Source organism: Prionailurus viverrinus, chromosome E2 (genome assembly GCF_022837055.1).
Source record: "Prionailurus viverrinus isolate Anna chromosome E2, UM_Priviv_1.0, whole genome shotgun sequence".
Classification (NCBI taxonomy): Eukaryota; Metazoa; Chordata; class Mammalia; order Carnivora; family Felidae; genus Prionailurus; species Prionailurus viverrinus.
In genome coordinates, this window is record NC_062575.1 from 37,843,191 (window position 1) to 37,859,463 (window position 16,273).

Consider the following 16,273-nt stretch of genomic DNA (forward strand, 5'->3'; position numbering starts at 1 on the left):
CATCAGCCCAGAACCTGACGCGGGGCTCGAACTCACGGACCGCGAGATCGTGACCTGGCTGATGTCGGACGCTTAACCGACTGCGCCACCCAGGTGCCCCTCCATACTGGATTTTAAAATGCTAACATTCATGGGGTGCCTGGATGGCTCATTTAGTTAAGCATCTGACTCTTGATTTTGGCTCAGGTCATGATCTGATGATTCGTGGGTTCAAGCCCCCAGTTGGGCTCCACCCTGACAGTGTGGAGCCTCCTTGGAATTCTCTGTCTCTTTCTATCCCTCCCCAGCCTCTCAAAATAAATAAATCAACTTAAAAAAAATAAAATTTTAACATTTGTATTTTTAATTTCCAAGACTGCTCTTCTATTCTACGCCTGTTCTTTCTCCATAACACCGTCTTCTTTTTTAATGGATGGAATTGCGTTTCATACTTTTCTGTGGCAACTAATGAGAGCCTTTTTGAAACTTTCTTCTGTTTCTTGTTTTCTCTGTTTCCTCCATGATTACATTTCTGTTTTGGGGTGCTCCCCTTTGCACCTTGGGGCTTTCTTTGAATACCTGGTGATATTTTTTTTTTATCTGTGCATATTTCAGAGTAAGGCACAAAAAACTGGCTGAGTGGTTGAGGCTTGTGGACTGGCTGGCTTTGTTGAGGATGACCAGATGAGAAGCTCCCAGGAACCTCCAGTGCCAGTACATAGAGCTATTGTATTATGGACTATTGAGTTTCTCCAGAAACAGACCTCTGATCTCCATGGAGGGTGGGGGCTCTCCTGGCCATGCCTGTTCTATGCAGAAGTGGGGAAGGAGGAGAGCCACTACTTTGGAATGGACTCCTTAGCTTTGCATTTCTCCTCCCTTCTTATTCTACTTGGGGTCTCAGGGTCCACAGGGGTTGTACAGGGAAAGCTGGCTGTCACCAGAAAGGCCAGGGAAGAGTCTTGGGTTCAGTGCACGTTGACCCCAGCCTATGACAAACAGAGGTCAGTCTATGTTTTTCTGGGAGTGGATCAGCTGTCCTGTCCTTACCCAGGAAAGATGAAGTGTCACTGGATTTACTACTCTGTACCCAATCAGCATGGCTGTCTCTTCTCTGGTCTGTGTTGATTTGACTTGAGGGATGGAATGGCCCCCTTCTCCTCTGGGCGGGTGCCATTGCCCATGGCTCTTGCTGTGCCCTGTACATCAGGGAGAGTTGGAGAGAAGCTGTGCGTCAGCCCTCACAGATCTCATTTCTCCTCAAGGCTGAGAAATGACAGGTATTCAAACTAGTCCTCCTGGCTGCTCTTTTTCATCAAAGAACCCTCAAGGAATTCACCTGTCGGCATATTCCAAGTTTTTTCCCATGAGGCCCCAGAACTTACTGCTGGGAATTGTCAAGGCATCTTACCCTGCACTTGTTTGTTGTGGAAAACCCCAGCTGCTGCTCCTTCCATAAGTCTCCTGATGCTCAGCCCAGCCTCCTGCACAGCTGGAGCCCCCTTAATTCATTTCTTCCATACGTTTGTGTTGAATACCCACAACCTGCCAGGCATGTTGGTGCACCTGAGGATTAAGGCAAGTCCAAGGACTGTTCTGACCCCAGGGAACAACAAGCTGGTTCTGAAACAGTAGAGGATGCAGCAGCCACATTTCTAGTGAACCAGCTGCCTTGCAATTACTTGCTGCTTAAGGGAGACCTAGGGGTAAATCCTTTTGTAATTTAAATAGTTAGCTTTTGATATAGACATCTGTCTGGGACATTTTGTTTTTCTTTGGGTTCAAATGGACTTTCAAGATAGGTTTCCAGGGTTTTTTTTTTAATTTTTAATTTTCAAATTTATATCCAAATTAGTTAGCATATAGTGCAGCAATGATTTCAAGAGTAGATTCCTTAATGCCCCTTACCCTTTTAGCCCATCCCCCCTCCTGCAACCCTTCCAGCAACCCTCTGTTTGTTCTTTATATTTAGAGTCTCTTATGTTTTGTCCTCCTCCCAGTTTTTATGTTATTTTTGCTTCCCTTCCCTTATGTTCATCTGTTTTGTATCTTAAATTCCTCATATGAGTGAAGTCATATGATATTTGTCTTTCTCTGACTAATTTTGCTTAGCAATGTTTCCAGGTTTTATTAAGCCAAGGATGTAGGCTGCTCCAAAAATCCCCGCAGCAGTGGCCTGTGGTGCACATTGGTGGAAACTCCCTCCTGGAGTTAATAAACCTTCTAGCCTTATAAATCACAATGCTTCATAGTACTTACTTACAAGGTTGTCTTTGGATGAGGAATGCCTGAAAAGCATGCTCCTCCAACTTTTGTAAATTCGGCTCGGTCAACCCCTCCTAGAAGCTGGGTTTGTCTCTTTAGACTGGTGGGGACTGCATCCCACAAAGATTATCCATACCTGCTGTCGGACAGGTGTTGGGCTGGTGTTAGATGCAGAGATTTCTCTGGGTAGCTGCTTCCCTAAGTGTGATCCAGGGACCCCTAGCTCCACAGAGAAGTATGAGGTGGTAAGTGTAGAGGAAGGGGTGATTCCCTGGTCAGGTGCTGGTTTCTTTCTGTAGCAGATGAGATCCTGCTGAGGCACATCTTGAATCCCCAAGAGGAGCTGGGGCACAACATTCCCCAAACTTCTTTTCCCAAGAAGAGTTTGTATGTTTGCTTTAAATCACAGTGCTATAACAGACTAGCATTTTTATGAGCATGTTCCTGATATTTCTACCAATGACACCCAGGCCTTTGCTCTCCAGAAATGGGTCTGAATTTCTATACTGGCTGCTTAGGGCAGCTATCCCGATGGAGGGTCAGGTAGTGAGGGGGTTTATGGTCAAGCTGTACTTGTGTAGCAAGCTCACCCGTAGCTTAAAATAGCAAAATGATCTAAAGGTGCTTTTAGGTGTCAGGTTTCCAGGTCAAAGTTTATCCTCATGATTGCTTTTATTCCAGAGGAGGAAGTGTAGCAGGACACTACAAAGGCCCTCCCTGGGGCCAGCATTGGCTACAGCTTAGCTAGCCTCAGGATACCCCGTGTTGAGGCAACCTTGGACAAATTCTCTCACCCTTTGCTTTCTCCCTAGGAGGGCCTGGAATAAAATGGTGTCAGTCAATCGTTCCCTGGCAGCTTAGGGACTCTCTGGTGGCTCCTAACACCCCACCTCAGTGTCAGCCTTAGCATCTCCTTTGCTTTATTTATTGATGCTTCTGTATTCAAACCAAGGGTTTTGAGGCTAAAATGTTTGGAAACTACAGGAAACACAGGCCCACTTGCTCTCTAGGCTGCTACTGTGTTTGTTCTAGTGTATAGAGATTGGGTGCCTGATGCCTACATGGTCAATGCTGGAGGAGCAGGGGTGGGGGGGGCACCACTGGTGGGTGTTTTCCAAAGGGCTCTGTGAGGAACTTGACCTGAAGAATGGCACTTGGCAAGTAGCCTAGGCCATTTTCCCTTACTTCTATTTTTAGGTACAAGTGGCTAGTGACTGAGGGCCCATTGTGGGGAAGGATCTGCCAATTCACCCCAAAGGTAGCTTAAACACATATTTGGGGCACCTTCAAAGTAGGAGCACCAAAAATTGGTTTTAATTTGTGGAAGCATCAAAATTTTTATCATGGCAAAAATCAGAATGACCTCACATTTATTTTTGGTTTTGCTTTCCATCATGAATTCAATGTGTTTGTGGCAAGTATGATACCATCTGCTCCTCAGTGCTTTGGGCCTCTAAAGGTCTACCCTGGGATCCCTGGACCCCTTGTAAAGTCCAGCTTTCTGGTTCATTACCTAAAGGACCCCCTTTCTTCTAACCTTTAGTCAACTATCCAAACTCCTGCCTGCCTTGGATAGATTCTTAAAATATTTGCCTATCAGCACCCTCTCAGAGAGGAATGTTAAATGCTGCCATGATGTCAAAGGGGCCCCAAGGAGAAGGGCCTTGCCAAACCCAGCCTATCACTCATAGCCACAGCAGAGTGGGAGATAAGCAAGGCTCAGAGAGAGTCTGGTCCTCTGGGCTCCCTAAACAACCCAGGCACTGTGGGGCGAGGCTGTTAGCTACCAAGAACAATGAAACTTCCAGATATCACTGCCCAAGTGAAAACTAGGAGTCTGTGGATTTTCTGATTCCTCGTCCTTGTCAAGCTTGCTTCAGGATGTCTGAAGCCTCCAAGGAGGGTGTGGAGACCTGGGGGCTGCTGGTGTCAGGCAAGGCCTGCTTAACAACCATGGACAAAAAGCTTAATGTGCTAAACGAGAAGGTTGACAAACTCTTGCATTTCCAGGAAGATGTCACGGAGAAATTGCAGTGTGTGTACCAAGGCATGGGCCACCTGGAGCAGGGCCTACACCGCCTGGAGGCCTCTCACATCCTGGGCCCAAGTGGGGCTGACCATACTCCTCCAGCTGACGCACAGGCTGGGTGGCCAGAGGTCCTGGAGCTGGTGAGGAATGTGCGGCAGGATGCTGCCCAGCATGGTGCCAGGCTTGAAGCCCTATTCAGGATGGTCGTGGCCGTGGACAAGGCCATAGCTTTGGTGGGGGCTGTGTTCCAGAACTCGAAGGTGATGGATTTCATCATGCAAGGGAGTGTCCCTTGGAGGAAAGGAAGCCTGGCTGATGGCTCTTCAGAGGTTGGTTCTTGCTTCCCTATCCCAGTAACCCTTCTGGCTGAAAGGGAGACCCCAGTGACTCTGGTGGGGACACTGGCCAGGCAGCTAGTCTTAGGAGCAGCAGGAGCTGTTGTTCTCTTCCTGTGCCACCTGCATGACCTGTGGATGGAGAAAGAAGAGGGTGAACCTGAGAGCTCATAGGTGGATTTTCACACAGGTCACTGACTGGCTGCTCTTCCCAGGGAAAGGAAGAGGCAGTGCCTCGGTGAGGTCTGTGGGGCCTTGGCCAGTGTCAGAACACCTAGTGGGGGGAAATGGGCCATTAGGGAGAGGAGGACAGTGAAGCTTATTGGACATTCTAGTAACTTCTTTTTGCTCCCTTTTGTCCTTCACACCTGGAGTAGGAAACAGGTGGGAGCCAGCTTACCTATTAGAACCCCCTTTTAGAACCCTCACCTTCCTGTCCCCAACCTTGTGCTGTGTCCCAGAGTGGGCAGAGTATGCAGCTGCTTGTTCGAAGATGAGTGTTGACAATGACCCCTAGGGGACACAGGCTATGAAGAAGCCGGAGCCTGGGGGTGGAGTATGGCATTTCTGGGAGGACTGTTCCCAAAGATTGCATAATCAAACCTGCTGGCTAATGGAAGTCTGGCTGGGGTGGGGGTGTTTGTGTATGTGTGAGGTGTATAGAAGCAACATTCTGTTTGGGAACAGCTAAGAGTCAGCCACTTAGCAACACTCAGACGGCCTGGAGCCACCATCTCAGATCCCTGCTGTTATCCACCAGCCTCTGGCAAGAGATAAGCTGAGGTCCGCAGGAGGCTGTGCTGGACTCTGTGTCAGCAGTGAGGCTTTCAGGGGAAAGGCTGCAGGGTTTGCCTTCCTTCCTCATCTGCAGCCAGGCCAGAGCTCACCCTGCTGGCCCCTTCCTCTCCCTGCCCCTCACCTTCTTCCAGAGGATGCCCCTCTCCAGTAGCTCCTTGCTTCCTGCAGCTGTCCTGTGAGTCTGGCCTGCAGGGGAGAGGTGACCTCCCCCTTTTTCACTGATAACCAACCTCAGCTTTAAAGAAGAAAATGACTCTAATAAATGCACATGATGAAAACATTCATGTGGTAAAAAACATCATCGTGTCCCTTCTACTCCATTCCCCCATCCCCAGTCCCCAAGATTCCTCCTCGAGCAGTGATAGGTGCCAATTTCCTGCAAAACCTCGCAGACGGAGTCTGTTTATAACACACCTCTTTGTTCTATTTTAACTCAAATCATTCACATTATTCTGGCCTTGATTTTTTTTTAACTTAATATATTTTAGGCATCGTTTCATATTTAAAATTTTTTTCAAAATTTATTTACTTATTTTGAGATAGAGAGAGAGCAGGGAAGGGGCAGAGAGAGAGGGAGAGAGAATCCCAAGAGGTTCTGCACTGTCAGCACAGAATCTGACATGGGGCTTGGACCCACAAACCGTGAGATCATGACCTGAACCAAAATCAAGTCAGATGCTTAACCGACTGAGCCACCCACGTGCTCTGTTTCATATTTATACATAGAAATCTTCCTCTTTCTGCAAGTTGCAAAGTTCTCCAGTTGGGGGTGTGTGTCTTAATTTGTTATCTAGCCCTGCGTCATTGTTTTTTTATATTATTTCTTATTTTTAGCTATTATACATAACGATGCAACAAATATCCATAGAAGTGTGAGCTTATGTCTACGATACACTCCTAGATGTAGCAATGCCATTTGTGTATATAAAGCAAAACTGGCCTTCAAAGGAGTTTTTCCAATTTGGTCTCCTGTCAATAGCATATGGGAATGGTTGTGGCCTCCCCTTTGGCTGACAAAGCATACCATCCAATTTGTTTATTCTTTGCCTGTGTGGGGATTGAAAACTGAGATCTTATTGTGTGTGTGTTTTTTAACATTCTGAAAAATTTTGCGAAATGCAAACTTATAGTAGAGCACTTATAGTAGAGATTAGTATCATGCACTTGTAGTAGAGATTAGTATCATGCACCCTGTGAACCCACAAGGGGAGGCCGATGTTGTTGCATATATCCTCACCTACTTCCCTCTCTCTAGATTATTTTGAAGCAAATCTGAGACATTGGATCATTTCATCCAAAAAAACTAGCAGTTATATCTAGAAGATAAGGCCTCTTTTAAAAAATGTAATCACAAGGGGCGCTTGGGTGGCTCAATCATTTGAGCGTCTGACTCTTGGTTTCAGTTCAGGTCATGATCTCACAATTGTGGGATTGAGCCCTGTGTCAATTTGTCAGTGCAGAGCCTGTTTGGGATTCTCTTTCTCCCCCTCTCTCTCTCCCCTGCTCATGTGTGCTCTGTCTCAAAATAAATAAATATTAAAAAAAAACAAACAAAATACTCGTAATCATGATACCATTATCATGACCAAAAAGTACATAGTAATTTAATATTACCAAAGTCAGTGTTCAAATTTTCCTAATTGTCTTATGCTTTTTTTCCCCTTACAGTTTGGTTATTTGAATCAATATTTAAATAAGACAACTGGTTATATGCCTCTCAAAGCTAATTCTTTTTCTTTAATTCATAAAAAAAATTAAAACTTTTCATTATGGAAAATTTCAAATGTAGCCAGAAGTAGATAGAATAGCATATATCATTGTAGTTTTAATTTGTATTTGCTATATTTTTCTGTGAACTTCTCATGTTCTTTTCCCACTTTTCTGTTTCATTTTTTTGTACTTATTGATTTGTAAGAGCTCTTCATATATTAATGAAATTAGCTCTATATTATATGTGTTGCAGGCATTTCTGAATAGGGGAAATCATAGAACATTTTCTTTTCTGAGTTCTTGCAACATTTCTTCTTGTCTGTTCTGGTCAACTGGCATGTGATTGATCTCTTTTCTGGTCTTTGTGTTTAATACAGCTATCAGTAACCATCTATAGGTTTGGGTCTAGCACCCCAATCAGACTGTCAGTTCCTATTTGATCCATGACAAGAGGCCTCTACTTCCCTCTGTGTACTGTGGCCAGAACGGGTCTCAGAGGAGGTGTCAGAGAATGGGTAATGAACTGAGACAGACCCCTAGCTATTTAACATATTGTTGGTGTTGAAAAGAGACTTTCTGGAGATCCTGTTCATGTTTCCTTAAGAGGGTAGGGGCATAGTAATGATTTATGGGATTGAATTAAATCCTAGCATTGGCTCCTAAATTTGAAAATTGTGCCGGGACTATGGAATTTAAGAAACAAATGAGCAAAGGAAGAAAGAGAGAGAGAGAGAGAGAGAGAGAGAGAGAGAGAGAGAAACCAAGAAGTGGACTCTTAATTACAGAGAACAAACTGATGGTTACCAGAGGGGAAGGTGGCAGGGGGGACAGGAGAAATAGGTGATGGGAATTAAGGAGCGCACTTTGCCATGAGCACTGGGGATTGTATGGAAGTGTTGAATTACTGTATTGTACACCTGAGACTAATGTAACACTGTAGTTAACTGTATGATAACTATATTGGAATTAAAACATTTTTAAATGTCCAAAAAAAGAAAGAAAGAAAAAAGAAAATTGTGCCAGGACGTCACAAAGTTCCTCCTTGGGTTTTCTGAAGTGCCCAGTGGTACTTCAGTTTGGTTGTAAAAATGAATTAGAGTATTTCTAGAAGTCAGGTGCTCTTTCATGAAGGACAGGGCCAGGCTCAGCCAGGGGTGGGCCCAAATCATAGGCAAACTGTTCAGAAGACACCAGTCCTCTAGAATGGTGTTTAGGGTCTCTTCTTCCTCTGGATGAACTGGAACCAAAAGGTTGAGTCCTGAAGACACGACTCAGCTGTGTGTGTGTGTGTGTGTGTGTGTGTGTGTGTGTGTGTTTGCATGTTTAGGTGCGTGTGTACTGCCTACACCAAGAGTGGAAAGAGGCAGAGGACACTCTGAGCCCATCAAGGTCTGCCAAAGGAGAGTTTGTTTGAGTGCCTCTCCACCGGAGTGAAACAGGAGGCATCCCGTGATAATGCTTCCTGTTCCCCCAGCTACGGGGGTGGAAGGACAGAGTCTGCAGGAGGCCAACGTAGAGGTCTCTGCTGAGTAGGGGGCCCTGGTCACATTGATGTGCTGGTGCTAATCATAATAACAGCAGCTGACATTTATTTATTAGGTGCCTAGCACACGCCAGGGGTGGGGCTGGGTGTTCCCATGTGTTGTTACCTTCAAGAAGACAAAGCTTGGTGTGCTGGGATCCCAAAGGGATGAGCACGTAGTAAGATTGAACAAAGCGGGTACAGTGTAGGAAAAACAGTGGAACCAACCCTCATCCTTAGTGCCAGGGAGACTTTCTGGAGAGGTGAGGACTGTGGTGCCCCAGTTGGAGGGAACTGCTCCAGCTGATTTTTGCCATGTGGCCCTAAAGTTGCCAGATCTTCAGTTTTTTTTTTTTTTAGGAGAATTTGGGAACCTAGACTTGTTTATAATCAGTTTTATTAATATATAATTTACATACAATAAATGGCACATACACACAAACTATGTACATAGTTCAACATAGTTCAACAAGTGTGTACATCCAAATCAATACCACCATAATCAAAACACAGAGCAATTCTAAGCCCCAAAATGGAACTTAGAATTTTAATATAAAAGTCTCCTAGATTTAAAGTGTTGATAACAAATTAAAAAAATTAAAATGCTGTGCATGCCAAACAAAATGTGTCTCAAGCTCTTTTTGGCTCCCAGTTGGGGTGTCTGTGGCCAAGTCAAGGGAAAGGGCCTTCAGCAGTGAGTGGGGCCCAGGGTCTCAGCCCAGGCTCAGGGCTGTGCTGTGACCAGAACTGCTGCTGTGATAAGGGCCAGGAGGAGTTTTAGGGGCTGCACCAGTCAAAGGCTCAAAACCTCTACAAACACCAGGGGCACCCAGCAAGGGGTCAGGTCATCTAGAAATATTTGCACTTAAAAACACTGAGTACTCCTACTATTTCAGGAGTAAGATCACTGGCCTCATGCAGACCACTTAGAGTTAAAGGGAGAGCTGCTGAGGGCTTCTCTAGGTCAGACTTTGAGTGTCCTTACACAGTCCATCCATGGATCAATCAATTGGCTCATCGAAGACAGATAGCTCCCTGTCTCAGGCAGGATAAAATCACCAGAGCTACTGAGCACTTACCATGTGCTGGACACACTTGTCAGGACCTTTCACAAATTAACTCCCCAATCCTCTCACTAACTCTATGAGTCAGATAATATTATTCTCCCCATTTCACAGATGAGGAAAGTGAGATACAGAGCAGTTAAGGATCTCTGCCGAGTGGTGAAGATGGGGTTTAAACCCAGCAGGTCTGGCTCAAGAGTCTGAGAGCCTATGCTTCCTGCCACACTACTGTACTGTAAAGGGGTGACCATAGGATGCATCAACCCAGTTTCCTGGCAGACACTATTCATTGATTGTGGCATTCTCCCTACCCTTCTTTCCCCTCTACCCATCCCCACCCCTTAAACAAGCATGGGTTAATTTGACTTTAGAATCCAAGCAATAGCCATAACTGACTGATCTGAATTATTAACACTTTATGATTAAATTTATTTTCCATTACTGGTCTACGTGCTTTGGGGTCCAGTCTGTTTAGAAGCCCCTGTCAGGTCTGCTCCTTACTGACAATATGAGACATATTACAAAGAACTTGATGACCTTGGGTAAGTGTCCCTATGATGACAATAGTGATATCTACACTCTAGTATTACTGTGAGACCACGTGAAATAACCTAAGTACTTCTACCTTTAGAATATGGTAGGTGTTCCACCTTCTGTGGCCTGAACAATGATGGTGATGATGATCGTGGTGGTTTTTATGGTGTTTCTTTTAGAACAAAGATCGAGTGGAAGAGAAAGGAGCAAAACCAAAGCATGTGCTGAGCACCAGAGCCGTGCAGGCCGAGATCAGGGGGTCTCCGGAGGGTGAGTGGGACCCTATTTACTTTATTTCACATCACACACATAATAGTTTCAAAATAAAAATACCAATGGCGACAATGTGATCACTGAAAAACTGTTGAAGCTGCTGCTTTTTTTTCTTTTTTCTTTTGTCCTGTATGTATATCCCACTATGTATTCCTATTTTATTTATTTATTTATTTAAAAACATTTTTTAATGTTTGTTTATATTTCTGCACTGTCATTGCAGAACCCAAAATGGGGCTCCATCTTATGACTATGTGATTCTGCCCTGAGCCAAAATCAAGACTCAAGAGTCAGACATTTATCTGACTGAGCCACCCAGGTGCCCTGTGTTACTGTTTTAAAGTCACTTGGAATAGCTTCTTCTTGTGTAAGCTATGCCACCAACCTCAGGTCTATTTCACTTTGCTTTAAATCTTTATGGATTACTTTTATTAAAGTTTCATTTTCTTTTACAATTTTGTGTAATATTGACATAGTTCTAAAGTCAAATAGACAGAACAAGGTATATTAAGAGAAGTCTAGCTTCTGTCCTTGTTCTCTGCATTGTGTTCCCTCCCTTGCATATGAAAGCATTTAAAAAAAAGTTTTTGTCTTATCCTTCTTTCTGCCTCTTTAGGCATGAAAGTTTAAGCATGAACATTTTTACCATGTTCTAAGTGGTTGTGAACACACACTCACATATCCTCCTTTCCTAGATAAAGAGAAACACATACTTTTCTCCACCTGACTTTTTTTTCACTGTATATCCTGAGATCGCTTCATAGCCACATAAGGAGATATTTGCATCTTTCTATTTTCATGGCTGTGCAGTACTCCTGTGTGATGGGCCATGGTTTAGTCAACCAGCCTCCTACTGGGGGTCACTTGGGTTATTTCTAGTCTGCCTATTATAAAGATGCTGCACAGAACAGCCTTTGCACATTCGTTACAATATCTTTAGCACAGAGTTCTCCATATAGGAATGCATTTTTATGCTGCCTATTTTCCTGTAGAGAGCCAGAAGGAAAACTTGCCAGAGGGGACAGTGGAGACGCTGACTCCCATCAATGCTTCAGGGATAGGATCTGATCTTCTCACCCAGGAAGAGGCTTCACTAGGGCAGGCAGAAGTGCCCCCTGGCCACCTGCCGCTGCCCACAGAGGTGGAAGCCAAAGTTCCTAGAGCATTCATTGAGAACCCTGGGACTGACCTGGAATTGCCTGCAGCACCCAACAGGGTCAAGGAGGCCCCAACCAGCCAGGAGACTTTACCCAGTACGGCACGAGGATCATCATTCAGCAGGTCTGACTCTCGGCCCACAGAGGCAGGCATGAGGCTGACTCCAGGGCTGCCAGTCCAGGCCAAGGCAGCTTACAGTGGTGTAGAAACACCTCCAAGGTAAGGGGTGTTCCTCCGTGGTGGGCAAGGGAGGGAGTTAACAGCAGCCCCTCAGCTGGAGCATGGCCAAGAGACTAGCTGCTGAGGCTGAGTGTCACTGTCGGCACAGTGCTGGCTAGCTTCATGAGGGGAAGACAGGAGAAGGTGCAGGCAATGCTTTTGGGAATTTAGAGCACTGTTTCTCACCTGGTGCCCATTACAATTACCTGAAAGAATTTTTTTTTAATGTTTATTTATTTTTGAGACAATGCGAGAGATAGAGTGCAAGCAGTGGAGGGGCAGACAGAGGGAGACACAGAATCCGAAGTGGGCCCCAGGCTCCGAGCTGTCAGCCCAGAGCCTGACGCAGTGCTTAAACTCAACGAACCGTGAGATCATGACCTGAGCCAAAGTCGGATGCTTAACCGACTGAGCCACTCAGGTGCCCCCTGAAAGGAATTCTTAAAATACCAGTGCCCAGAGAGTCTGATTTATTCAGTCTGGAGTAAGGCTCAGGTATTTTCTTGCTTTCTTGGTCTTCCTTCCTTCCTTCCTTCCTTCCTTCCTTCCTTTCCTCCCTCCCTCCCTCCCTCCCTCCTTCCCTCTTTCTCCCCTCCCTCCCTCCCCCACCTCCCTCCCCCAACTTCCTTCCTTCCTCCCTCCCTCCCTCCCTCCCTCTCTTTCTCCCTTTCTCTCTTTCTCTTTCTTACAAGCTCCTTGGGTGATTCCAATGTGGAGCAGGGCTGAGAACCACCAGCTCTTAGAGCAATTATAATAGCTACAGGCTGGGGCTCACTGAACTCTCCTAGGTGCTGGAATTGACCAAGCTTTTCACAGGCATCATATCTCTGTAGTTTCACAACATTCCCAGGAGATGAGCATGGTTGCCTTCCCATTTTATTGATAAGGAAATAGTCTGAGAGTAGCCAGGGCCACATGGCTAGGGATTCACAAAGTTGAAATCTGAATCTAGGTTTATGGACTCCAGAAATCTCCTAACTACTGCACCAGCCACTTTCCTCAGGTCAGCATTTAATTAAGACCCAAATACTAAGGTAGGGAGGAAAGGATGGGCTTTCAGAAAGAGGTTGGTATAGGCTGAATCAATCTAGGTAGCTTTCAGAATTATGCTTGGGGTCCTGAAGGTGGTATTGTGTCCTCAGAAGGTAGCCTCAGGACCAGCCCCAGCCCTCAGCAGACACAGTGCAGGAAGACCCAGAACCTGATGACTGCCAATCTCTCCCCAGCCCTGTGTTCCCCAGCCCTGGGGAACAGTACATCTTGGCCCCCAGGTTGGCCCGCTTAAGGGTACTTGTGCTTACCTGTCTTTTCTCAAGGGGGCCTGGTGCCCTCCTGCACCTGTCCTGGGTCATCTTGACCTGTAACAGAGCCCCATCCCTTCCCTGGGCCTGGCATAGGGAGGGGCGCTGCTGTCTGTGTACTGTGGTGACTGGCAGGGAAGCCCAGATGGTTTGTCTGCCTTTGTTCTGGAAGGAAATGAGAGCCTTAACCGGCCAAAAGGAGGGAATCCTGGCAGGCATCCCTGGATCCTGGCCAGGGCTATAAATATGGAATCTAGGGATAGGGATGAACTTGCCATGAACTTGCTAGGGTCCTCAAAAAGATTCTGCATTAGGGGGAAGGTAGGTTGATTGGCAGTGGCTGCCTGTCTAGAGGATCCTGAGGCCCTAGCTGCAGTTGGGGGGACATGGTGCTGTAATTGATTAGTCATGTCTGCCCTCTGCCCTGGGTGTGCTTTGCAGGAGGAGGAAAAACGTTGGATACTCAGTGACATGGGAATGCATGTCAGTGCATTTGGGGCATCCCATGCCCTGCTGGGTATGAAGACCAAGTGGGACAACAGTGACTCGTGGCCTTATCAGCTGGCCACCTGACCACCTGGATACTGTTCCAGCAACTGGCTTCCTGCAGTTTTCTGTGTCCTTCAGTTGAGATGAGGCCTGAGCCAGGCTTGGATGCCACCTTCCCACCCTACCTTGTCATCACCAACCCGTATTCACTCCCGAGGGCCACGGTGCAGGGACTTTTTGCCTAAGTCTGGCTGTGGACAGGCTTGCACAGAATCAGTGCATTTAGGAATAGGCACTGCTGTCAGAGGACCTGCTGCAGCTCAGGGAGGGGCTGGGCTTTCGACTGCTATGGAAAAGCCTCACTTTGTTTTTTCATTATGGTAAAAAAACATGTAACATAACATTTACTAAGTTAACCATTTTTAAATGTGCAGTTCAGTGGTATTAAGTATATTTGGGTTGTTGTGACACACATCTCCAGAACATTTTCATCTTGAAAATCTGAAACTCTACAACTGTCAAACAATTCTTACTACCCCCACCCTAGATCCTGGCAACCACTGGCAACCACCATTGTACTTTCTGTCTCTGAACTTGACTACTGGGGGTACCTCATATAAGTGGAATTATATAAGTGGAAGCAGAGTTTTTGTGCCTGGCTTATTTCACTTAGCATAATGTCCTTGAGGTTTATCCAGGTAGTAGAATGCAACAGGATTTCCTTCCTCTTTAAGGCTGAATAATTTTCCACTGTATGGATATTACACATTTTGTTTATCCATTCACCCATTGATGGACACCTGGGTGGCTTCCACCTTTGGCTGTTGTGAATAATGCTGCTATGAGCATGGGTTTGGAACTTAAGAAGTGGGATTGCTGGGTCATTTGGTAGGTTTTTTTTCTAAATTTTTGAGGAACCATCTTCCTGTTGTCCATATCAGCTGGACCATTTGGGTCTCACTTTGGGACCTTTCCCCACTTTGTGGAAACTCAGCACTTCTGCAAGGTATCAATGTCTCTGTTTGACAGAAGAAGGAACTGGCACTGGCCTTGTCCAAAGTTGTCCAGCAACATGGTCCAGAGCTAAGACCAGAAAGGAGTCTGCCTGGCTCCCTCCTGAGACTTAGTCCATGCCAGACCCTCACTGCCTCACCCCCACCCCAACACACATACACCCTGGCAGTGAGTTGTGAAGAACAATCAGAGCAGGGGCAACTCTGAGAGGGAGGGTCCGAACCCCTGGGGGTCATAGCTCCCAGGGTCAGGGTCCTTCCTTCTGAATATTGTCAGGGTTCAGAGGGCCTTCCTGACCTCCATCTGGGCCCCCAAATCCAAATGTCACAAGGTCTGGGCAATGAGAATGGATGAAGTGGGCTCTGTGGCATTGCCGGGGTGCAGCAGGGTCTGTGAGGAAGTGGAGCTGCATCTCAGCTCTGCGGACCTGCCCAGCTCAGCCAGAACCGTTTGTTCAAGAGAAATAAGAAGTCCAGTCTCTATGAGCATTTACCTGATTTTAATAAAATATGTCTGACCTGGGGCTTCCAGTGTGATATTTGACTTGCTTCACCCTTTCTTCATTTAACCGAAAGGGAAACTGAGGCCTAGAGAGGGTGGGAAGAGCCCAGGTCTCCTGCCTCCAGGCCACAGTCCCCCTGGGGCAGAAGCAGGTTTCCAAGGACTTCAGAGGCAGCTGGTGCTCACTGTCCAACACAGGTTACATCAGTCTTCCTCAGACACTCATCCCCTGGAATTCTGAGAGCAAATGGTACCATCTCACTGAATCCAGCCTCTCCCAGGTGTCCTGTCTGTGCAGAGGTAATCAGCGTATCCGGAGAGGCTGGGGTTGGGGTCTGCTTGTTTCAAACAGTATACCTTACTATTATAACAACCTGAAGGACCCTTTTTATGGATGAGAAAACTGAGACCAATAGGCCGTAATCATTGAGTGGCAGCAGCAGGCATTTGACCCCAGGTCTGTGGTGACTCAAAAGTCCTTGGTTTTAAGGCCTTATTTTATCTCTGCTCCAGGATCTCCATCCATGTGCAGGAAACAGACACCCCTGGGGAGCTGCTTGTGACACGAGGGGGGAGCCTCAGACACATACCTCCTGAGGAGGCTCCAGCAGCTGCCTATCCAGGTGAGCAGGACCCACCTGGGCCCACCCCCCAGGCCCCTATGACCAAGTCAGAAAAACAGATCCCAAAAGGAGCTGGAAAGATTTCCCCACTGCGGAAGCAGAGCAGCGATGAGGGAGCAAAGGCAGAGGAGAAGCAGGGGCCTGGGGCTGAGTCCACCGTGGGACCAAGAGGGGCCAGGAGGAACATGGGAGACCATGCTGGATCCCTGGGCCGGCAGCAGGACAAAGACCCAGGGACAGGACACCCTGAGCCTGGAAAGGACTGCACATCCAGAGGCATGGGCAGAGCTGAAGCAGGAAGGAAGACCCCTCTGGGAGCCGAGGCTGGCAGCGTGGTTCTGGGTGAGTCCATTGCTGTGTGCCTGGTAAGTGGGTTTGGGGGACCTACACCCAGGGGACCTTTCTGCTTTCAGGGCAAGAGAATGTGGGTCTGGGGGAGCCCAAGACTTAGAACAGCCT

At 46.7% G+C, this 16,273-nt stretch overlaps 1 protein-coding gene across 3 annotated transcripts in view; it reads left to right on the forward strand.

The window, feature by feature from the left end:
- Window positions 1-4,084: 4,084 nt before the first annotated feature.
- Window positions 4,085-16,273, forward strand: part of MYLK3 (myosin light chain kinase 3) — a 33,199-nt gene continuing 21,010 nt past the window's right edge. For 2 of the 3 annotated variants that reach the window (XR_007147551.1, XM_047837219.1), the window contains exons 1-4: window positions 4,198-4,602; window positions 10,416-10,506; window positions 11,502-11,886; window positions 15,705-16,156. Coding sequence is in view for 2 of the 3 variants with exons in the window: in XM_047837219.1 (XP_047693175.1) it covers window positions 4,198-4,602; window positions 10,416-10,506; window positions 11,502-11,886; window positions 15,705-16,156 (1,333 nt within the window). In the remaining variant the exon portion in view is untranslated. Of the gene's footprint in view, window positions 4,603-10,415; window positions 10,507-11,501; window positions 11,887-15,704; window positions 16,157-16,273 lie in introns of all 3 variants that reach the window. The other variant, XM_047837220.1, reaches the window with a different exon arrangement.